Source organism: Microsporum canis, genomic scaffold (assembly GCF_000151145.1).
Source record: "Microsporum canis CBS 113480 supercont1.1 genomic scaffold, whole genome shotgun sequence".
Lineage (NCBI taxonomy): Eukaryota > Fungi > Ascomycota > Eurotiomycetes > Onygenales > Arthrodermataceae > Microsporum > Microsporum canis.
The window spans coordinates 191,290-213,162 of record NW_003299169.1 but is presented as its reverse complement, the minus strand read 5'-3'; the positions used below and the strand labels follow the sequence as shown (position 1 = coordinate 213,162).

The 21,873-nt window shown below is 49.6% G+C and overlaps 11 protein-coding genes across 11 annotated transcripts; 5 read left to right on the top strand and 6 right to left on the bottom strand.

The window, feature by feature from the left end:
* Positions 1-74: 74 nt before the first annotated feature.
* Positions 75-632, bottom strand: MCYG_00086 (uncharacterized protein; the record flags this gene model as incomplete). Its single annotated transcript, XM_002849936.1, has 2 exons — positions 75-278; positions 402-632. The coding sequence occupies 2 exons, from the start codon at positions 630-632 to the stop codon at positions 75-77; spliced, it is 435 nt and encodes a 144-aa protein (XP_002849982.1).
* Positions 633-1,433: 801 nt separating this feature from the next.
* On the top strand, positions 1,434-2,691 carry MCYG_00085 (conserved hypothetical protein; the record flags this gene model as incomplete). The annotated part of the gene is made up of 5 exons (XM_002849935.1): positions 1,434-1,555; positions 1,632-1,884; positions 1,948-2,073; positions 2,138-2,287; positions 2,365-2,691. 5 exons carry the CDS (start codon positions 1,434-1,436, stop codon positions 2,689-2,691), a joined length of 978 nt encoding a protein of 325 aa, XP_002849981.1.
* A 485-nt stretch (positions 2,692-3,176) lies between these two features.
* On the top strand, positions 3,177-6,044 carry MCYG_00084 (conserved hypothetical protein; the record flags this gene model as incomplete). The annotated part of the gene is made up of 5 exons (XM_002849934.1): positions 3,177-4,050; positions 4,119-5,389; positions 5,418-5,534; positions 5,564-5,781; positions 5,843-6,044. 5 exons carry the CDS (start codon positions 3,177-3,179, stop codon positions 6,042-6,044), a joined length of 2,682 nt encoding a protein of 893 aa, XP_002849980.1.
* A 439-nt stretch (positions 6,045-6,483) lies between these two features.
* MCYG_00083 (uncharacterized protein) lies at positions 6,484-6,939 on the bottom strand (the record flags this gene model as incomplete). The annotated part of the gene is made up of 1 exon (XM_002849933.1): positions 6,484-6,939. One exon carries the CDS (start codon positions 6,937-6,939, stop codon positions 6,484-6,486), a length of 456 nt encoding a protein of 151 aa, XP_002849979.1.
* Positions 6,940-8,101: 1,162 nt separating this feature from the next.
* On the bottom strand, positions 8,102-10,849 carry MCYG_00082 (conserved hypothetical protein; the record flags this gene model as incomplete). The annotated part of the gene is made up of 4 exons (XM_002849932.1): positions 8,102-9,900; positions 9,986-10,322; positions 10,383-10,766; positions 10,838-10,849. 4 exons carry the CDS (start codon positions 10,847-10,849, stop codon positions 8,102-8,104), a joined length of 2,532 nt encoding a protein of 843 aa, XP_002849978.1.
* A 798-nt stretch (positions 10,850-11,647) lies between these two features.
* Positions 11,648-12,833, top strand: MCYG_00081 (conserved hypothetical protein; the record flags this gene model as incomplete). The annotated part of the gene is made up of 6 exons (XM_002849931.1): positions 11,648-11,738; positions 11,797-12,016; positions 12,087-12,282; positions 12,308-12,444; positions 12,512-12,684; positions 12,712-12,833. The coding sequence occupies 6 exons, from the start codon at positions 11,648-11,650 to the stop codon at positions 12,831-12,833; spliced, it is 939 nt and encodes a 312-aa protein (XP_002849977.1).
* A 446-nt stretch (positions 12,834-13,279) lies between these two features.
* On the top strand, positions 13,280-15,074 carry MCYG_00080 (multidrug resistance protein fnx1; the record flags this gene model as incomplete). The annotated part of the gene is made up of 3 exons (XM_002849930.1): positions 13,280-13,506; positions 13,579-13,921; positions 13,989-15,074. The coding sequence occupies 3 exons, from the start codon at positions 13,280-13,282 to the stop codon at positions 15,072-15,074; spliced, it is 1,656 nt and encodes a 551-aa protein (XP_002849976.1).
* Positions 15,075-15,683: 609 nt separating this feature from the next.
* Positions 15,684-16,724, bottom strand: MCYG_00079 (uncharacterized protein; the record flags this gene model as incomplete). Its single annotated transcript, XM_002849929.1, has 2 exons — positions 15,684-16,129; positions 16,190-16,724. The coding sequence occupies 2 exons, from the start codon at positions 16,722-16,724 to the stop codon at positions 15,684-15,686; spliced, it is 981 nt and encodes a 326-aa protein (XP_002849975.1).
* Positions 16,725-17,357: 633 nt separating this feature from the next.
* Positions 17,358-17,870, bottom strand: MCYG_00078 (conserved hypothetical protein; the record flags this gene model as incomplete). The annotated part of the gene is made up of 1 exon (XM_002849928.1): positions 17,358-17,870. One exon carries the CDS (start codon positions 17,868-17,870, stop codon positions 17,358-17,360), a length of 513 nt encoding a protein of 170 aa, XP_002849974.1.
* An 857-nt stretch (positions 17,871-18,727) lies between these two features.
* On the top strand, positions 18,728-20,266 carry MCYG_00077 (glutathione reductase; the record flags this gene model as incomplete). The annotated part of the gene is made up of 3 exons (XM_002849927.1): positions 18,728-18,873; positions 18,936-19,771; positions 19,833-20,266. 3 exons carry the CDS (start codon positions 18,728-18,730, stop codon positions 20,264-20,266), a joined length of 1,416 nt encoding a protein of 471 aa, XP_002849973.1.
* Positions 20,267-20,487: 221 nt separating this feature from the next.
* On the bottom strand, positions 20,488-21,796 carry MCYG_00076 (enoyl-CoA hydratase/isomerase family protein; the record flags this gene model as incomplete). The annotated part of the gene is made up of 3 exons (XM_002849926.1): positions 20,488-21,103; positions 21,173-21,510; positions 21,788-21,796. The coding sequence occupies 3 exons, from the start codon at positions 21,794-21,796 to the stop codon at positions 20,488-20,490; spliced, it is 963 nt and encodes a 320-aa protein (XP_002849972.1).
* Between the last annotated feature and the right edge of the window lie 77 nt (positions 21,797-21,873).

The window sequence follows — 21,873 nt, the reverse complement described above, 5'->3', positions numbered from 1 at the left end:
TGCCATTGACGGTACTGGGCATTTGTTAGATGAGGGTCGGGAAGGTTAAGTTATCACGTCAAAGTAACTATGGGTCAGCAAACAGCTTTAGCTATAAATAGGACACAAGTCTCTTCGGCATCTCTCGGATGGATACTCACCGAAAGGAGGCGAACGCTAAACATGTACCTTAGCGGAATAGCTACCATCAGGGCATGCAAATATGCTGACAAGCATGCATAGCTATCAAATGGAACGTCAAAATAACGTGGAAACACGCTCGCAGATTCCCCCGTTCGCTACTATTGTCAGTGAATTCAGCAGTTAATGTCTGGCACATGTCATCCATAATAACGGCTATTTTCTGCACGTTGTGATAAGCGGTATCCACATGCAAACCATCGAGATGGGGCTTATTGAACCTCCGCTGCAACATTTTGATATAGCTGATCGGTCTGGCTGGCCATGCCATAGTACGTCGGATTATATCGACAGTAGGGATATCGATATTCAAAAGTTAGCACCCATGTATGCTGGCGACACGGCTGTCTCAACTTGATCCGATTCTGGGTCTGGACATCAAGGCTATGGCCATCCATGTGTTGGCTTGCGAGCTTGTCACCAATTTGGAGATTTTTGTTTTCAGGCTCCATACGAACACTCCGGGAAGACACACAGAAAGTGAACTAGTTAGGCCGTTTTGGATGGAAGCGAGTAAATCTGTCCATGGTTATTGGTTTATTATCCGTTGCCCTTTGTGACAGGTGCTAACCTGGTCGGCAGCCGGTTCATGGCTTAGTGTACCCCTGTCAATACAGGTGCTTCTTTAGCCAATCATCTGTTGCTCCTATTCATACTTGACTTATGCCATTTTGGGTCACAAGCTGCGAGGCTGTGCGGACCATCGCGGATTCAGACCATAAAGGGCAAAAGTTGCGATAGCTTCCTGTTCCATAGCCAACCCTGCTGGAGCAGCGTACTTATCCATGAATTATATATTTACAACTGCCAACACTCAATACATCTAATGATGAGGCTTATACACGATCATATCAAGGTGCAACTCGCCAAGCGCAGGAGTTGCTTGTCTACTTGCTATGACACACTGCATCGATGGACTTCCTAATCGGGTGTCCTTTGCGAATGCCCTCTGCCCTAACCACACGGCCTACAACACTTACGGAGCTGTTACTGCATAGTGCGGCGCACTACGGATGCTGCGTGGATCACACATATATAAGGAATCAATGGGCCACCTCTGCGGGAGACTTTAATCCTCAAAGTTGCGTATCGCTGGCTCAAACAGTTCTAGACATACGAGAATATGGGCGGTTCCGCGATGTGCCCGATCCATGACCTCTCTGAAGGCAAGCAAAGACTAAAGCGAAAGGCGAATGAACATGTAAAGATTAACCATCTTTCTTGCAGATGTTACCACGCCAGCTTTCGGCTCCATGGCCTTCTACACATTTGACATGATATTAGGCGGCGCATGTACTACCTTTGCCGTCATCGCCATTTTCCTGCATCTGCTCAACCATGCGACACACCTGAGCGTGCCTCGTGAACAGATAAAGTACGCCCATCACCGGCATCCATATGTTTGCCCCATCTTGTCGTGTTCGGCTGTGTTTACTGACCTACCTTTTCAGGATCATGAGAGCCGCTCTTCTTGTGCCCTCCTACTCCGTCTGCTCCTTTCTCTGTATCTGCTTTCCCAAGGCCGCGGTATATCTCCTCCCGTGGCTCGACGCCTTCCAGGCCAACTGTTTGGCCACCTACTTCCTCCTCCTCTGCGAATATGTGGCGCCCGACGACCCCGGGAGGGACCTCTTTTTTTCTACTATTGAACTGAAGGACAAGAGGGCGCAGAAAAAAATGATGAACGGCGCGAAATGGTTCCGAGTAAGGACTTCCCTTGCATTTGGCCATGCCTGACGTTCATTAACTACTGCGATCGTCTTATAGCAACGCTGGATTTGCATCTTTCAATATGTCCCCGTTTCGTTCCTCGTCGCCATCACAACCGTTGTGACTGAAAGGTTCGGCGTCTTTTGCCAGTACAAGATCCAGCCAGCTTTTGCCAAACTATGGGTAACCACGCTCACCACCGTTCCGTTTACCAGCTATTGCTTTGTTGTTAACATTCCACCCGCAGCTCACCGTCATCAACAACATCTCGCCGGCTGTTGCCTTCACATCAGTGGTACTAGTCGCATTAAGCATGAAGCCTCATATGCCGCAGCATAGGCTCATTGCGAAACTTCTTGCCGTTAAACTCGTCGTCGGCTTGGGCTTTGTTCAGAGGGTGAGTCCAACTCCCTCGAGAGAGAAAGCGAGAGCAACTATGACCACCGGGAATGCGCCATTGCTGATATGATTTAGATTATCTTCTGGATACTCGAAAGTACCCCAGCGCTGAATCCTACTGATAAGCTTACTTACGCTGATTTAAACATCGGCATCCCGGCTCTTCTCAGCTGCCTGGAGATGGTCCCCATCTCTCTCCTCGTTATCTGGGCGTATCCTGTGGGACCTTACAAGTATGGACTGTCTGGCGAAGGCTGCGAGCGAGAGCCTGAAGCACACCCTCCTAGGTCGTACCAGGGAGGATTCCTCGGAGTCAGGGCATTCATCTCTACGGCGAGCCCCCTCGAGACCATCAAGGGCGTCGTCTTTGCATTTAAGCTGCTCGTAAAGCGAGGACCTTAGTTACCGCGAGTCTACTCAGACATCCTCATGGTTATACTTTATAGAGTATCTATCATATAAAGAATATATTTAGAGAATAAAAATAGAATTAAGTTTAGATGACTAATTAATTCTAAATAGAGTTCAATCCGCTTATATAATACTTTAAAATCTAGCCTTAATAACCTTAACTTCTGTACGGAGAGACTCTTAAGTATAAATACTTACATAGCTTATAAGAACCCGAAGTTCGTCTTGGAAGGACATCTCACGTCCATCCATGCCTCCTCTAGCACACTCGATGAGACTATATATACCTTAGCAGTTCCCAGCCATCATGTCAACGTCGTCAGGCGGCAGGTCAGGGAACCCGCGTTCTCGGCCAGCGAGAACAAGCCCCAGCGCAAGTGGTGGGTTGCTGGATCACAGGCGAAGGAGCACGGCAGCGGAGTCGGGCCAGAATGGTGGGCAAATTCATAGGCACAATGCATGAAGCTGTATTGACGATGCTTGAAGCGATATCTACACTCCTACAACCGCCGGTAATACGCACCGGACTCCCCCCTCACACCGTGGTTCATTCGCCCACCTCTCGAGACATACCTCCTGTCACTCTCACCACTGTCCCCCATGTCGAACCCTCAACTTTTAACGAATACCTCAGTCAGGTCGGAATCCTGTCCGATGCTTTCCACCGCTCGAAGCTCGAGTCTAAAGACGGCGGCGCACAAGTGTTTCGTCAAGACGGGGAGCTTGCACCGCGCGGAAAGCGGAAGGCGAGCGTTTCGAAGCGCGGCCAGCCTGCTATGCTGTCTACGATTCCCCCTGTGTATTTCGATGAAAATTTTTGCCTCGAGAATCCGCGCACTTTCGGCGTCGTCAGTGAGCATGCAGAGGTTGTAAAACAGCCACCGTCCACCACCAGAGACCTTAACAAGGGCGCCAATGGCACTGCTGCAGATGGTAACCCGCAACCTGCTAGGAAGGCGCTTACTACCAATGCCATATTGCAAGAGAAGTTATCGTGGTACATGGACACTATAGAGATTCATCTGATATCTTCGATTTCGCAAGCGTCAGCCTCCGTTTTCGCCGCGCTCGGCTCTCTTCGTGGGCTCCAGGACGAGGTGGCCAACCCTGTCGCAAAGATCCAGAAGTTGAGGGAAGACCTCGCACAGTTGGACAAAGACATGGTAGCCCGCGGTTGTGAGATCGTCAGCATGAAGCGAAGACGGAACAATCTGGGAAAGCTGGGCGAGGCTACAAAACAGCTTCAATGTGTCCTCAGCGGCGCCAGTCATTGCGAGGAACTCGTCGACTCCGGCAGCTGGAGACGGCTATACAACACATATCGTACGTCGAACAGCTTGCGTCTGGAACGCTGAATCCACAATTTGGCGGCGAGTTGCATCGGCTTACCGATCTACGCCGACTGCATGTTCTTGGAGGACTGTTGCAAGGCATCAACCAGCTTCGCCTGCGGATCCGGGAAGGTTATGAAGCCCGGTTGCTGAACATCCTGTTGTGTGACTTGCGCCGACATGTGTCCGGCGTACCGTCGGGAGATACTCTTGCGCGCTGGGTTGATACCGCAAAACGCTCACGGGGCTCGACAGATGTCTCCCCATCGAAACCCGCGTCCATGATGACTGCAGAAAAGCTGCGCGAAGAACTCATCCCTGTGCTGCAGGGGCTCGGCCAGTCGCAGTATCTGGCTGCACCAGGTACTGCGTTTCGCGAAGCTGTCATCCGAGAGATGAAGTCTCTTATCCGCCAGCACCTGCAGAGCTCTACCGACGACGATGCTGAGTCTCTCGCATCCGCGTCCACGCTAGCAAGCAGTCCTCGTCCGTCCCAGCAGGAAAAGCAGAGCATTCTATCTCGCAACTTGCGTGCTCTCAACCCTGAGGACTCCGAGGCGCTCTTTGTCAGGATCTACTGCGGGATAGGCGAAGCATTACGGAGGCTTAACGTACAGATCAAGGTCCTCCTCGATATCACAAGCGGCATGAAGACGACTCAAACCCTTGACATGTCAAGCCTCCTCATACAGGCAGTGGACAAGGCAGAGTCAGAGATGACAAAAGTGCTGCGTGTCAGAACCGAGCAAACGATTCGCCTTGGGTCGACCGATTTCCTACGCTACTTTACGCTGAATCGCTTGTTTGTCAATGAATGCGAGGCAGTCTCTGGACACTCTAGAGCGGCACTCAGAGGCGTCGTGAACAACCAGATTCACGACTTTATTCCGCTTCTGCACGTAGAGGAAAAGCAAAAGCTGGCGCAAAAGATGGAGTCTGAAAAGTGGGAGCCCGTCGATTTCAAGCCCCAGGACGCATCGATCCTGGCGCACATCCTTCAGTCCATGACCTCTGATCCCCCGGCATGGCTCAGTTACACGGACACTGGTACGGCAGGCCTGGAGACTGCTAAGCAGAACAAGACAGGCCCGACACTAGCGGTCATCGAGGAGGAGGAGTTTATGCTCGTTGATTCGGCAGCATTTGCACTTCGCGGCATAGAGCAATACGCAATCCTCCTGGCATCGATCCCCGGCATGGTCAACGAGATCTCGACGGCCCTGCTCGACTACCTCAAACTGTACAACTCGCGCACACAAGAACTTATTCTAGGTGCTGGCGCTAGAATAACAGCTGGGCTGGCTAATATCAATACCAAGCACCTTGCCCTTGCCTCGCAGTCACTGTCCTTCTTCATTGCTCTGATACCCTCTCTCTGATGTAGAGGGTCGCGCGAAAACTCATTATGTCGATGAGCTTGTCGTGGATAGCGGACCGATGGTCTTGGAACAAGCGCTTCAGCCGGTCATATTCTGCCATGCCGGAGGCTGTGATGGATGGTCGGCGACGGACACACTCGCGTACGTATGGAGAAGATCGAGTGGGACGATGAAGACGAGGTGCAGAGGAACGTCAGCCCACACATGGAAACGCTCACGAAAGAGGCGCTCACGCTACAACGAGTGCTGAGCAAGTACCTGCCAGCGTCGAGTATGAGGATGATCGTCAGACGGGTCTTTGCCAGCTACAAGGAGCAATGGAGCAAGGCATTCGAAGGTGCAGCGATACATACCGAGGCCGGGAAAGCAAGGTGAGCCTCATCGTCCTCCCCCATGAGAAAACATGTTTGTTGCTAGCTAACCAATGTGCAGGCTTCTGCGAGACGCGGAGCTGCTCAAAGCAAAGCTCGACAAGATTGACGGCGCAGACGAGCTCGGCGTGCACATGGTCAATATTGTCAAAGCGAAGCAACTCTTGTCACGGCCAAAGGCTAGCAGGGACGCCCCGTCCGACGAGGGCAGGCCCGCTGCAGTCAATGAAGCTTCTAGTTCCGAAAGTGCGGCGGGAGGCTGAAGCGGTGTACCAACAGCATTGTATTATATCACTGTGTCCTTGCAGCGTTCGAACGTGATTCTTTTACTATGGAATCCAAGCATATCGGGCATTTGTCTGGGTGAAGATAGACTAGATCAAGCGAGGGGGATAGAGCCTGTAAACCCCATACAGCGATACAGCCGCATCTAGGCCCCTAGACTGTGTTCCTTACCTCGATCACAAGAGTCTGCCAGGATGTTGGCATGACCCGAAGTACAGGCAATAATGTAAAGAACAGTAGATGGACAAGTCCCATAACTACACGATAGGACTCAAGAAATAATTATACTAAAGATATAGTTAATAGCTTCTATGGCCAGGCTGCGTCATATAACTGCACAGTCATAGTATACATTGTAGAAACATCTTCTCCACTGAAAATACTTTCCGGATCGCGTTGGTTGTCCGCTGCAGACTTCTAGTGCCTTATAATTACCGTGCATTTGTCCTTGATGTATTCGCTCTGGTCGTAGGAAGAATACACATTAAGAAGGACATCGGCATGTATATTGAGCAGGGTCACCATTCGAGAGCTTTCGGAAAGAGTTTTGACGTAGTGGAAGGGTATCCCATAGATATCTTCAAACCCTACAGCCCATTTGGTAAAAGCGGCTGTGCGGTCAGTATTTCTGCAAAGGTGAAGCAAGATCGACAAGTCCATGAGTACAGAACCACCATGAACTACTGCATTTCGTCTTTCTCGATACTTTGGGCTGGCCTGATGGCCTGAATGTAGTTGGTAAATCGGCGCTCGAAGCTCCATCATGGTTGTGATCGATGCATGATATGCTCTCTGAGATTCATCGAGTGCCCTCTGAGATTCCTTCCTAGACTCATCGAGTCCTCTCTGAATCGTGTCAGCCTTTTCGCGCATGCCTCGAAGTTCTTGAAGCCTGATTTCCACAGATGCGCTGGCTTCGGTCAAAGACTATATCTGAGTTTCGAAGGCTTTTAGAAACACTTTCTTCCGTGTCTCCAGGCATTATTTTCATTTCCTTATAGATAATTCCCTGCCAATCTTGGTTCTGTTGATAACGTTAGATGCTGGTTTTTGTGGAGTGGGAGACATGAACTTGCCTCTGCCGGCTCCAGTCCTTCTGGTCGATGACGTTTGCTGGGCGTCGTCTCAGCATTTTCACCTTGAGACCGTTTCATACTAATCACTTGTCAAATATAACAAGTCTCTCTGCCGCCAATTAGTGCGGGCTCGCCTTTTTGGCCGAATGGCAGATTCCGACATCACTATATAAGTCGCGTGAACGCCACAGTATGGGGTCAACCCGCCTTACTGGTGTCAATGGGGGTCGGGAGGAAGAAGAAGAGAAGAAGAAGAGAAGAAGAAGATATTGATGAAAACTTGGCTTACTCCTCTTCTGCTTGTCTATTGGGGTTTTATGGCATCCCATGAAGCTCCAGAGAGAACAGAGAAAGGGCCAGCCAGGCAGTGAAGAAGATATCAAGCGAATGCAAGACCAGCCTGTCTCTTATTATTCTCTTTTATACCACCACCATTGGAGAGATCCTTCGTCACCCGCTATTGCAGCAAGAATACATAGACATAGGCATTACTAGAAAGGCTGCTGTCTTAACAGATAATAAGGAGTTCCGTTAAGAAGATGGCTCAGGTTACTCGTATGGCTGATGCGATCTTCAGGTGTGATTTGGGATATGATATGGGCTGAAATGGTCGGATATGAATGCTACTGTAAAATCTCGTGTATATTACTTCGTTAGTCGCCTTTCTACAGAGATTAATAATATCTATATGTAAGAATTGCGATTATTGGGCTATACTTAACAGTTATATGTCAATTGACTACCCGATTGAGCTGTATATAATATGTTCGGTTGTTAGAAAAGCATGACGGCAGTAGCATTGATACTATAAGTGCCCGTAGTTGAGTACGAAAAACACCCGTGTTAACTACTCGCATCATTAACTACTTTCCTTCTTTGGCAGCGACTCTAGTAGGGACACAGTGTTGAACGGCATCCCTCCACCCATACATCAATCTCTCCGGATTCCTACTCTCGCATCAAATCGAGAGACCAGTAATCCCTGATCCGCCATTTACATCCATCTCAGGAGTTGGAGGAGGCAAGTTGTCCGTCTTGGTGCAAACCCAGCAGCTAGCATACATGTTGACTCTGTCGATACAAGCTCCGTCAATTCTCGCGCCATGACGCCTAGCAGTGAAGCCATGTACCTCGAAGACTTTGATATACCAGGGACTTAGAGCGGAAGATCGTAGCATCACACGGCCGCTCATCTTCAGCGCACGATTGAGCTTGCTGATCTGTGCGGCAGCGGCATGGGAGCCGTTGTCGAACCAGTCCATACTGTCCATGATGACGGCGACTGTCAAAGTGCCGGGCATGATGCGTGCAATCACCTCCTCTAGCTCGTCGGTGTGGATACGTAGTCCGTCCAGAGCTCTTGGGCGCGATAGTTTGGCGTGGGCCTCGGAGGTGAGATAGTCCAGGTGGCATTTGCGAGAGAAGCTTCCGGCCATGCAGACGTGGTAGTATGGGTTGTCCTCGGCAATGTGAGTCTGTTCGGCAACGGGATCGAGGGTGTTGACCATGTAGTGCCAGATAGCGTGTGAGCGAGTATTCTTGGCTTTTCCAGTCTTGACAACCTCGGACTCGGCATGGTCGGTTTCAATCATAGCGAGCTGGTTCAAAGGCACACCAAGGGCGGACCAGAGGAAGCTCTTCTGGGCAACGACAAGATTGCAGACAAGCTTAGATAAGAGGGCCGGTCGGACCTTGTTACGCCAAAGGCCACGCTGCTCGTCGAGAGTCTTGACGTTCAAGATTTGTTTCACGGTAGATTGGAGGCCGAAGAGACGAGCTACCCAGCGGAAGGCACTGATAGCATGTCGTGAACCACCAGTATCGTAGAGACCATAGCCACCGGCGTTCTGGAAAACATGGACATTATTGAGCCAGTACTGGAATGCACGGCCGGACAAGTGCGGAGACAGCTTGGAGATGAGCAAGTTGCGGAAATCAGGGTGTTTTCCTTCACCGAAAATCTTCCAGAAATCTTCGTAGGACAGGGCCGTGTACGAGGCCGCCTTGAGCTCGAGCAGATGGTTCTGGGTAGGGTTCAGGTCGACAGCGTGGACGCGGGCAGGGCTCTGCATGAGATAAGAGAGAATATTATCTCCAGCAGAGGTGATGGCAAGAACCTTGTCGTCGGGGCCGAGATTAAGAAGTTCCTTATCCACGCGAGAATCTTCCCAGGTAAATGCATAGATGTACTCGTCGTTGAACTGAGTGTGTTTCTGCAGCTGATCATCATAGTAGATGCGCCAGTGATGGTTCTGATAAAAGAACGATGGAAGAGGCAGATTGGCAGAGATATTCTGGACAGCAGTGACGAAGGCCTTGGAGCGAATCTCCGGCGCAGACCTCTCGATTGCATGCGTAAGAGTGTCACCCTGATTCACAGGACGCAGGTACGGCGATTCCGTGGCCAAGGCATCGATGCGTTCAATAATCTCGTGTGGCAAACTGGACAGCGAGAACGGCTTCTTCTGGCATCCGATCCAGACGTAGTATGGGATGTAGCCCAAGGTGCGGTTCCGGCCATTAGCAGTCAGGACTGTTCCGAACTTATACTCCAGATAGTCACGACGGCTGGGCTCCAGGCCAACACGATCAAAGTCAAACCAGGTACGCCAGAATGCTCTGGACAAGGCATTGACATGGCGACCCAACTGTCCGCCAGTGTAGTTTCTGGAAGAGAAGTCAATCCGGTTCTGAACGTAGAAGTCAACTACGCCCAGGATACCATGAGGAGACAAGAGCGTGGTCACCAGGTCGACTACTGAGTAGTAGTCGGGCTATAAGAAAAACATGTATTAGCGGAGTTGTCAACATTAAAAGCGTTTACACTCCTCCTCGCGTAGTACAGGAGGGTGAAACACTTGCAATCATAGAAAGGCTGTATGAGAAGGTAACCAGGTCGGCTCCTCCATGCTCTGGGCCCTTTTGATCAAAGTAGCCGAGCGTGGGTGATCGCAGGGGATCTCGAGGAGGAGACATTCCCGTCTCGTAGTCCTCGAGACGAAACTTGCGAGCATCCTGACAGATGACGGTTACGTTCTTCCATCCGAGACGCTCGAATCGCTTCCTTGCGACTTCGCAGAGAGACGGGGAGAAGTCGACAAGGTAGACACTGGAGAAGAATTCGGGGACATTGACGTTCTGTGCCATTGCCTCGATATTCCATCCCGTGCCTCCACCGATCTAGCAATTGTTAAAATCCCATGAGATCTGATGCATTATTTAGAGTATTTGGGAACTCACATCGACCCAGATACGTCTAGACCTCTGCCTGTCGGTTGCAGCCTTCAGCTCGGCGGCCTTGGACTCGAGCTGGGCGGCAACCAATGCCAGCATATCCTCGCGGCCCTTAAGCAGGACCTGGCGGGTGGCATCGTAAGCGCCGGCCTGCTTGCCATAGAAGCTCTCTAGGGCGTCCTGCTGAGTAGCTTTGGGCCCGTCCTTGGTAGGCTTGAGGAAGCAGGTATAAAAGAAGAGAAGACACGACTTTAGGTAGCCTGGAGCGTCGTCTTCCTTACTGTACTTTGTAAAAGAGAAGTAAACGCCGCCGAGGAGAGCGATTACAACTCCAGCATAAAGAGGTTGAAGTTGAATATCGGAACCAAGAGGCAGGAAACTGTTACCACCCTAGAACAGATGGTCTGGTTTAGCGAGCGATCAAGCAGTTGAGGTTGAGCCCTGAGATGAGTGTGAAATACATGAGAAGCCATGATATTCTCGCATTGCTTAGAGCAGAATAACTACTTAATCCAGCAGACAAGCAAACTCGAAGCAGTGTTGAAGTGACCCAGATTTTCAATCGTTCTTCAGCGAAAGGTCAGTAGGAATTGAATAACTGATTAGCTGGTTAATTGGCACAAGAAGCCAGAAGGCGAGACGAGGGAAGAAAATAAACCCCTCGCCCCCGGAGAAGAGTATCTCCATGCTCTCGCGCTTGGATATCGTCCAAAGGGCGGGAAATGTCGATAGCAAACAGCTGCATGGGCCCAAGGGTGGCGGCAGATCTGTGATATTCCCTGTCGACGAGGGCGGTTTGTCCTGCCAATGTTCGAGTGTAGGCCAATCGCTAACCCACGCACTCTCTTAGCACCAAGGCCCGTCTTTGCTCACCGTTTCAACCGTTAGAGTTTTCAGAGACTCGTTTTTAGCCGGTGCAATATATGTATCGCAGATTTAGGCATCACTCTATCTACACAGTATATCTGTTTCTTCCTAGGTAGGTATAACTAACAGGATAGCTATATGATGTTTATTCCATAGCCATAGCGAGACGAGCTTTCTCTAGAACGTGTTAGAAGGATAGACGACATAATGTATTCAAGACGTTTAACACCTGAAAAGGGCGTCGATTCCTATTGGAAACCATGTTAGTATCATGTTCTGTGTCTTACATCCCTAGCTGGTCGTAAAAAGTCATCTACAAAGACTGGTATCGACAAGTCTGGCCGAATAGCACACTTGTCCAAGAATGGGCATGCTATCCCGAATTATAACCCCTCCCCCAGCACATGATTGTACGTAAATACATAGGTTGGCCTGCATGGGAACTTCTAGGCACCGACGGGCATAGGTGTAGAGGTAGACAGATAAGATGCTTGTGTTAGCATAATTTTCCCTTAATAGGAATCACAGGGGCGGAGTCGGATGGCTTCTTGAGGGTATAAAAGCGCATGCCCTGTGCCAGGAAACTTAAGACCGCAGATCAAGTACGCAGTGTACAGGATAAAGAACCACGGTATATCTCCAATTGCTGTGGCCCAACCTTTCCAGCTCTTCACAGAGGAGGCAGTTCAACACATGCGAACGGAAATCCTTCAACATGACGTGATGGAGAAATACCGCGTCTCCAGCACCATCGCAGCCATGCAGGTCCGTGGGTACGTCGAAAACCATGCGCCATTCATCTATGTTGCATGGAAACACCCAAAAACGCTCGAGATTCTAAAGTCATGATCTGAGCATCAAGGTTGATCATGAAATCGGGCACGTCAACTTTGCGGTAAAGACCGACGCAGCCACAGAATACAATGCTGAGAAGGAAGTAGTCGGCTGGCAGCACTACAACTGGGCAACAACGAGGTATCCTGAAGCTCGCGCAACCTCAACTAGGCTACGCAACTCTTCTGCGGGCCTAATCGCGAGCGTCTCTATGGTGACTTCGCTATAAGGTGAAGATCGCGGCGCATAAGAGATTTATCGGGGGGCAACAGGAGCATCTCCGGGTGACTGACATTGCCCCCTTAGAGGAAGAAAAGATTGAGCGCGGTATTGTCAAAGAGGTGCACGTCGACAACCAAACTATCTTGTCACACTAAGTTGTTGGTGTTATACCTAGTCGTAGCTTGATGATTGAAATCCCAAATAACCGCTAGTTATTTATTTGGATACCTGAAACATCCCTGCCCTTTAGTAATCACGAGTCATCCACCCTTCTTAGTAGATGTTTATGGTTATTATTTTACTCTACCATTTCGTTTGTGGTTTCTTCGATCTCAACCTCGAGCTTTGCTGAGAGAGAGGAAAGACGAAAGAGAAAAGGAACCGAGCGGATGAGCGGTGAGAGAGAAAAGAGAGGCTGAAGGTGAAAGAAACGAACACTTTGCTCTTGCTGGAATAATTATCCCCTTGCGTTATAGCACCATGCATCCAAGTGAGCCACAAGGGAAAGCTTTTCCTAATATAACTAACTGTTAAATATACCCCTTGCTAGTGCCCTTGAGCTTGTCCGCCAAGGGTGAAGTTTTATAGATTATAAAATGCATTATACCACCCTGCTTTGTCGACCGATAACCAATGGCTAGCACCCATGTAGACACAGGCATGCTCAAGTTTCGCTTTCTGATGTGCGATGATGTAGATAGTATGCATCCGTAGGCAACACCTGTTCGGGGATCTTGACAAGGGTGGATTTTGATCTCCAGCGCTTGGAGATTGACTAGAGGCACTTCGTAATTGGGCATGCATACAAATAGTGATTGTAAAGCACACCAGCTCGACTGCCTGACCCCGGGACCTAGCAAGACTTGGTCGGTAATAAATGTCTTCCTTCTACAAAATGCCCCCTTGCCTCCAGAATTTGCACAGAAATAATCAAGACCTGAAGAGCCTGCTGAGTTGCAAGGTGTGGTATCACATACACAATGGGGTCACGAATCGGTAGTGACCAACAGGTCGTTGTCGACTCCGCCGTCAACAAGAAGAAGGGCAAAGGCCTTCGCTTCTATATCATCATCGCCACACTTTGTTTCCTCAGTGTTCTCAGCGCCCTAGAGAATACAGTTGTCACCACGTCTCTGCCTAGCATCGCAAAAGAGCTCGAGCTGGGCAACAGCTATGTCTGGGTAACCAACGTCTTCTTCCTAACTGCGTGAGTGCTGCACCCATCTTCATCCGAGAATGTATAACAGTTAACTAGAAAGCTAACCGTCTATCCAAACAGTGCCGTCGTTCAACCGTTATTCGGTCAATTAGCCGATATCTTTGGCCGAAGATGGATTACCATGTTGACGATTGTTCTTTTCGTGCTAGGCAGCGGACTGTGCGGGGGTGCTACCAACGGTGGCATGCTCATCGTTGGCCGAGCCATCCAAGGAATGGGAGGTGGTGGCCTTAACACGCTTCCTAACATTATCGTCTCAGACCTCGTGCCATTGAGAGAAAGAGGGAAATACGTCGCTTGGTTCCTCACGACGTATTTCATTGGTATTGCCATTGGACCATGGGTGGGCGGTGCCATTGTTGATTCAACCACCTGGAGATGGGTGTTTTATATCAACCTGCCGGTACGTCGATATGACTCCTGCATATAATAGTCCATATTAGCCATCGTTTCTAACCATCCACTCACAGATTGGCGGTGTGTCCATGATCATGGTATTTGTTTTCCTCCAAGTCCAGTATGACAAGGAGATGGCTTTCGTGGAAAAGCTCCGCCGTATCGACTACGGAGGAAACTTCCTACTCATCGGCGCATCAGTTTCTATCCTTTTCGGTCTAACGTATGGAGGAAACCTGCATCCCTGGGGCTCATATCAGATTCTTGTACCCCTCCTCGTTGGCCTCGCAGGCATTGGCGCCTTCATACTCTTTGAAAACACTAAATGGGCCAAGGAGCCCGTCTGTCCGCCCCATCTTTTCAGCAACCGTACGTCTGCCGTGGTGATGATCGTAACCTTCATCAGCTCCGCCCTTTTGTACTGGGTATATTTTTTCCTGCCCGTCTATTTCCAGGCCGTACGCATGAGCTCTCCCTCAACAGCTGGACTCCAGGTCCTGCCATCAGTCGTCGTCTCTGTGCCTGCCTCGATAGCCTCTGTGCTATTACTCACACGCTTCGGAAAGTATAAACCAATCCATCTTGCAGGTTTTGCGGCTCTCACGTTAGGTTTAGGGCTATTCATCCTCCTAGACCGAGCATCGTCCACGGCGGAATGGGTGATATTTCAAATTATCAACTCTCTCGGCAATGGGATTATCATGAACACTCTGCTTCCCGCCTGCCAGGCTGCCTCCCAGCGAACCGAGTCCGACCAAGCCGCCACGACGGCCGTGTGGTCATCTGTTCGCTCTTTCGGCAGCATCTGGGGTGTCGTCGTGCCCGCAGCAATCTTCAGCAATGCCTTTGGACAGCGCGCCGATCGCATAGCCGACACCGCCACTCGTGAGCTGATCCTCAAACAGTTTCACTCCGGCAATGCATACGCAGATGCCACTGCTGCATTCCTCGAAACGCTCGATCCGAGGACGAGGAGCGAGGTAATAGGCGTGTACGATGAATCGTTGCGGTTTATGTGGCAGATTTCATTGGCATTGGCTGGGTTTTCCTTTTTACTTATCTTCATAGAGAAGGAGATCGTGTTGAAAACAGATCTTGAGACCAAGTACGGTTTGGCGGAGAAGCAAGATATTGAGGGGGACGAGAGCGCAAGTTCATAGTTAACCAGTCAACGATCAGCTAAACCCCAAACTTGTTTAATGCGATAGTGGCTCAGTTCTAACAAGGCCATCATATAGAACTTGCCTTCACCTTTACTGTTATATGGCCTTTTTTTCACTCTTGGAAGAAGAGCTTGTTTACATCCTCGCCATAGGTCCTTGTCCAATATATACATCTTAGGTCCCTCGTTGAAAGTGCTCACAAAGCCTGGGGTTCCTCAGTTACTTTATATGGGCCTCAGCCGCAGCCAGATTACATAGTAAAGACTAGAGCCAGCAAGATTTCAACTTCCTACGAGTCTTCCTTTCTCGCTACATTCTACATGCACTTTCCATTCCTTACATGCAAAGTCAAGTGTAGTACGTCTACACTTGACATTGCTGACCGAGAGAACGCTCATAGTATGATTGTTGCTATCAGAGAGTTTAATTTTACAGAGCTCGAGGGCAAAGAGAAGTGGACTGCATATGCATTTACTAAAAGCGTATATGATATATAGGTGCCAGGCTGTCTAGGGATAGTATGCGCGGTTATCGATGAGATTCCCTCTGGGCTGGATACTGGCGTCGCAAAGTCCGAAATGAAAGGTGTCATTCGCCATACAGCCGTTATATATGCCACTGTGCATACCACAGCTTTATCTCTACGCACTTGACGTAGTTGACCCAAGCATTGTACTTAGCCCTTGGATAGACGGCTATGCAGTCTCCCGGCTTGATACTGTCCATCCAGTCTGCAATGGCCGGAGCGCGAGGGCGAATCTCGTTGTAGTGAGTTCGGCGTTTGTCTGAAGCGCATACATTGGACTGTAGCTCGAGAATGTCTTTTTTCTTCCCTTCTTCTTCGGCTTCTCCTTCACCTTCATATTCGCCTTCATCTTCATCATCTTCATCATCATCTTCTTCATCATCTTCAAATTCACCATAAAAACAATAACAATAATCGTCTTCTTCTTCCTCCTCTTCTTCCTCTTCCTCTCCATGTCGAATCACTCCAAGGTCAAACCAGGTGTAAGACCCCATATACGAGTTGTGTATGCCCTCTGAGCTCCATCCTTCAGGTTGTCAGCGTCTACTAGTCTGTCAAGCGAGAGGGAGAGGGAGAGAGGCTGTACCTTGGTCGTGCGAGACGGTGACGATGTCTATTCTGCGCAGATAGCCCTGCAGCGCCGTGCTCCTGAGCTTGATATACGGCTTGACCCGCATGTCCTCGTCGATATAAATCTCGTCTTCACGCCGAGCAGCGTCCGTCACCCAGAACTCTGCGTCGTCGAGGATCTTAGCCACGATAGTCTCGGGCAGCCCAAGGGACTCGGCCAGGAACTCCAGCAGCGCCAGGTAGCCGTCTCTGGTCAGGCTGGTGCTCCCGTCTCGCACTGGCACGACCGATTCCAAGGCCGGGAACCAGCGCTCTTCTCTCGCCCAGCTGGTTACTGCTTGCGGGAGCCTGGCGGACAGGCGTCTGCCCTGCTCTGCCATCTTGCCGACCAGATACTCGCAGACATCGCCGTGCTGGAGTTCGAGAGCGCAGTGCAGCGCCGTCTTGCCGAAGGGGTCCTGGGCCGTGATATCACATCCATCCTCGACCAGCCTGCGGATCTTGCGCAGGCCAGCTTTGTTGCTGACGGCTTCGAGCAGCGTCTCTGCCATCGATAAAAGCTGGGCTTTTGAGACGGCAGCCTGACATGAAGCACAGCTGTTGGCGATGGTAAGAACTGATGACGATTACCCCACACATTCCCCTTTGTCATAAATGAGATGACAATATAGCATGACTAAAAGTCGATATGTTGGAGACGTCCCTGGATGTTAGGACATGAACGACGACCGATACTACACTTACCAAACAAATCATCCACAAAGTTTCTACTGGCAAACACTGGCCGCCGCCGAAAATATGGAAAAGATCACTGAAACAGCCAAAAAAAAGAAAAGTGGTTGTTAACTTCACAGGCTTACTCTCCTTCATTCCCATTCCTGGAGAGCAGATGATGCTGTTGGGCCAAAGTCTTGAAGCCCTCAATATACTGTCTACGGGCACACCATGAAGGATAGCTTCTACTCACATACAGACATCTTCAAGTCATTTGTCTCCAGCTCCCATAATTCTCGATCCACTTTTTCCAGTATTAAGACAGGACTCGCTGCTCTAACGGCTACGCGACAATGGCGTCTTACTCTCTCCTATTATGCAAGACCAACATATTCAGGAATAGTGTGTTGCCCATATATCACCCAACGCATCCTCACATCTCCACTAGTATCTGGGATGGTCTGCTCGAGTTAATGCGAATCGTGCAAAACTCCTGCATGGCGCAAGGCCGGAATTGCATGTTGGTGAACCCATTCGTTGCACTTGAAAGTAGGACGCCGTTGCTCGCCGGGCCCATAGCGCTCACCATCCTGTCTGGTCCAGATAATCTCATGGCGTCCTGTGCTCGGATCTACTTCCCAGAAATTTATACCCTGTTGTTTGGTTGGGCGTGGCAACTCTTGCAATATAGTGCTGATTTTTCCTGAATGAAAATCCGCCCGTTGTACCCATCCGATCTGTGGGAAGTTGTGTAGATATGTGGATTCTTTCTCCAGAGTAAAGTCTCTCTCTGCGTACCGCATCCCGCTGACAGCGATAATATCGCCGGTAACATGGAACATGGTTCCTTTTCCACAGTCTGGCTGTGTTTCAACGAGGATACCTTCGTGGTATCGCTTTGCTGGATCGAGAGGATCGAACGCGGCCGTATCCAGCTCCGGTTTGTAGACTCGGTACCATTCTCCTTCAGCAGGGGCAGCCATCTCTCTGGCCTAAGCTTCATAGTGAGCAATGAAAAATCACAAAAAGACACCAAAAAAAAAGACATACGAAAGTCGGGATTCGCTGGTGGTCACCCACCCAACTACTAACCGACCGGCAAGTGGCTTAAGTACAGCTGAGCGGACGGGAAGCTCTGTTTTCCACTTCCTATGTTCGTATGTACTAGACATGGCAAAGGAGAGCGTATACATACCCCCATACATAGGAGGGAAGAAACTATTGGAGTGATAAGGTGCGAGTCGAACGGATGACTAATCCAACAGAAACCGACTGACTAACTAATGACTAATCTGATCCAATATTAGTCATCAATGCTTATTCATCAAGCCTCGGCCCGTTCGAAAAGTGCCGGATGAATAATCAAAAGCAACGCCGGGGAAGAAAAGGCAACAGAAAGAAAAACACCATAAAAAAGAAGCCAGCATGAACTGAGCCAGCTCGCAAGGGATTTCTCTCAAGGGCCAACCCTGGTCGTTTTTTTCTTCTTCTTCCTCTTTTCTTTTTGAACTCCGCTCTCTCCCGCGTTTCCCCCGCCATCCAAGGCATGCCCTCCCTGCCCGCCCCGCCATCCGCTTCAACGCTGCTGTCTCATTGCATTACACATAAAAGCTCCTTTCTCCCGCCAATTGTTCTCCGGTCCTCCTCTTGCTCTTCTGCTCGCCGGTATCATAGCCAAAAAAAGGAGCCTCACGGTTACTTATATTCCCCCGTCACTGCCCGCCATAAGACACTGGCGACCAGGAAGGCCGAACTGAACACCACCTTATCTCGTCTCGGAGCTGTGGCGAGACAGCTATCGTCATCTTCTCCTGCACAGAATAAAATGGCGCCGATTAACATGGAAGACGTAGAAAAGTACGATTATATCGTGATTGGAGGTGGTAGCGGTGGTAGCGGTGGTGCCAGACGAGCTGCTGGATGGTACAAGGCAAAGACGCTTATTGTTGAAAATGGGCGATCTGGAGGCACCTGTGTCAACGTTGGGTAGGTCTTTTTTCATCTTCTTTTATATATAACAAAGATGTACGTGCTAATGATATATCCAGATGTGTGCCTAAGAAGATGACATGGAACTTTGGCTCCATCAATGAACATCTCGAACACGCCAAACATTACGGCTATGATGTCCCGAAGAATGTCAAGTATGACTACGGTTACTTCAAACGTACGCGAGATGCCACCATTGAGCGACTAAACGGCATCTATGAGCGCAACTGGAACCGCGAGGGAATCGATCTTGTCAAGGGAACCGCCAAATTCATCGAGCCCAAGGTCATAGAGATTGATCTGATGGATGGATCTGGGAAGAAAACGGTCACCGCTCCCCACATCCTTATCGCTGTGGGCGGTTACCCTATCGTCCCGGATATTCCTGGCGCCGAACACGGAATCACCAGCGATGGTTTCTTTGAGATTGAGGATCTGCCTCCCAAACTTGCCGTGGTTGGAGCAGGCTATATTGCCGTTGAACTGGCTGGTGTCATGAATGCTGTTGGCGTAGAGACACACATGTTCATCCGCGGAGAGACCTTTTTGAGAAAGTTCGACCCTATGGTTCAGCAAACGCTGACCAAACGATACGAGGCTACTGGCATGCACCTCCATAGAGGGTACACTGGGATGAAGAAGATTGAACTGTTGAGCCCCGGAAAGGGTGCAAACAAGCGCCTCAAACTGACTTTCGATGACGGATCGGAGATGGAAGTCAATGAGCTCCTTTGGGCTATCGGTCGTGCTCCTGCGGTCACAAACCTTGGCCTCAAGGAGATTGGCGTTAAACAAAAAAGTAGTGGCCATATCATCGTCGATGAGTTCCAAAACACCTCTGTCGACGGTATCTATGCCATAGGAGACGTAACCGGTCAGGCAGAGCTGACTCCAGGTATGTAGATAACTACAGTAACCCTTCCATTACTACTGCCATATACTAATTATCATTACAGTCGCCATTGCTGCCGGTCGACAGCTTGGCAGTCGCCTCTTTGGCCCTCCAGAGTTGAAATCTTCCAAACTCTCATACGAAAACATTCCAACCGTAGTTTTCTCCCATCCAGAAGTCGGAACGTCTGGGCTTACGGAGCCAGAGGCCATTGAAAAGTACGGCAAAGAGAATCTCAAGATATACCATACTAAATTCACAGATATGTATTTTAGCGTCTTCCCCGCCGAGGAGAAGGAGAAGAACCCTACCGAGATGAAGCTCATTTGTGCCGGACCTGAGGAGAAGGTCGTTGGCTTGCACATCCTTGGCCTCAATGTTGGTGAGATGTTGCAAGGCTTTGGTGTTGCGATGAAGATGGGTGCCACGAAGAAGGATTTTGATTCTTGTGTCGCCATCCATCCTACCAGTGCAGAGGAGTTGGTTACTCTACGATAGTTAGATTGTGCCACTGTTGATCTGAGAATGACCGATTTATGGACTGTATATAGACCTCGTCTCACCTTTTGGGCTGCGCCTTGTGTTACTAGATCATTAAAACTGTGCCTTGGGCATATTTTGGTTGAAATCAAAAAATTTTCCCGTTAGTAATTCTGATTCTGGTTTAATCTTCGCAATAAAGCTATGAAGGTAAGGTGGCATATATTCTTGCTTTCCCATTACAGCTTCGAGTTGAGCTTTGGGGGAGAGACGTCAACTTGCTTCCACCAGGGATACGCAGCAGGGACATCATTAGGGTTATTAAACGACCCTTTGAACTGTGGGCTTCTCTTCTCGAAAAAGCTTTTCACTCCCTCTTCGTTGTCCTTGTTGCCAAAGAGAGGGTATATAAGTGACGAGTCAAGCAGATGGGTTGCCTCCGCACTATCCGGGCCACGATACATGAGATCCCGCATCAACGAAGTTGATATTGTCGAGGTATTCAGTGCAATATCATCAGCTAGTTCGAGAGCGCGAGCCACTGTTGCCTCTGGCGTGGACAGAATCTCTGAAAACAGGTCTTTCAGTAAAGGGTGGTCTGCCGGGTACGTGGAGCCAGTGGTAGTGATGTGAAGTGCACGGGAGTAGCCGATGAGCCGTGGTAGGAAAAAGGACGATACGGCTTCCATTATCAGGCCACGGCGAGAAAATACGAACCCGATTTTGGCCCCCGCCGTGACTAGGCGGATGGTAGCTGGCAGTGTCATGGTAATGCCGACACCAACGGCTGAACCATTAATGGCCACTATGGTTGGCTTGCGGCAGTTGTGTATCGCCAGAGATATCCTGCCGCCACTTCATCAAAGAAATAGGGTTAGTCTTAGTTGGCTTACTTGCTTATATGCAAAAGAATGCTATAAATACCCATCTCTGTGGTCCTTTTCTCTGGCTGCAGCGCCACCTTTTCCCATTCCCCCGAATCCAATGTCCAAATCTGCACCGGCGCAAAATGCCTTTTTTCCTGAACCTGTCAGCACTATGACCTTCACACGGTCGTCGATATCAACCATGCCGAGCACGGAAGCTATCTCCTTGGACATTTGCTCGGTGTAAGCATTGAGCTTCTCCGGCCGGTTTAAGGTGAGTAGCAGCACTGGAGTAGGCGTTGAGGACGAAGGGGGAACATGTGAGAGTTTGATATGCTCTGTTGGAAGGGCAGCGTAGGATTCTGGAAGAGATGGAGGCATCTTGGTATTGCCTTTCTATAGGAGCGTATGTGTAGCAAAATAGTCCCAGGCTTAGATGTAAGGGGTATCGAGCACACCGGGTATCTTGGTTATAGATATTGAATATCGAAATCAATGGCTCGGGGGAAACTACGTGAGCTAGAAAACTCGCTGAGCTTTGATTGATATAACCAGCCCAAAAGTCGAGGAGTTGTATATAGCCGAGGTATTTTAACTAGTGAGCTGAGAGGCACATCGATCACTGGCAGGGACTGGTCTTCTCCAAGCTCGTGGACTCTGCACATCAACACACCGTGAGCATTATTAGTTAGTCGATATATTGACTGTTTTATCTTGTTTTATATCTATCTTCCTCTTCTGTTTCCTTCAACTTCAAAA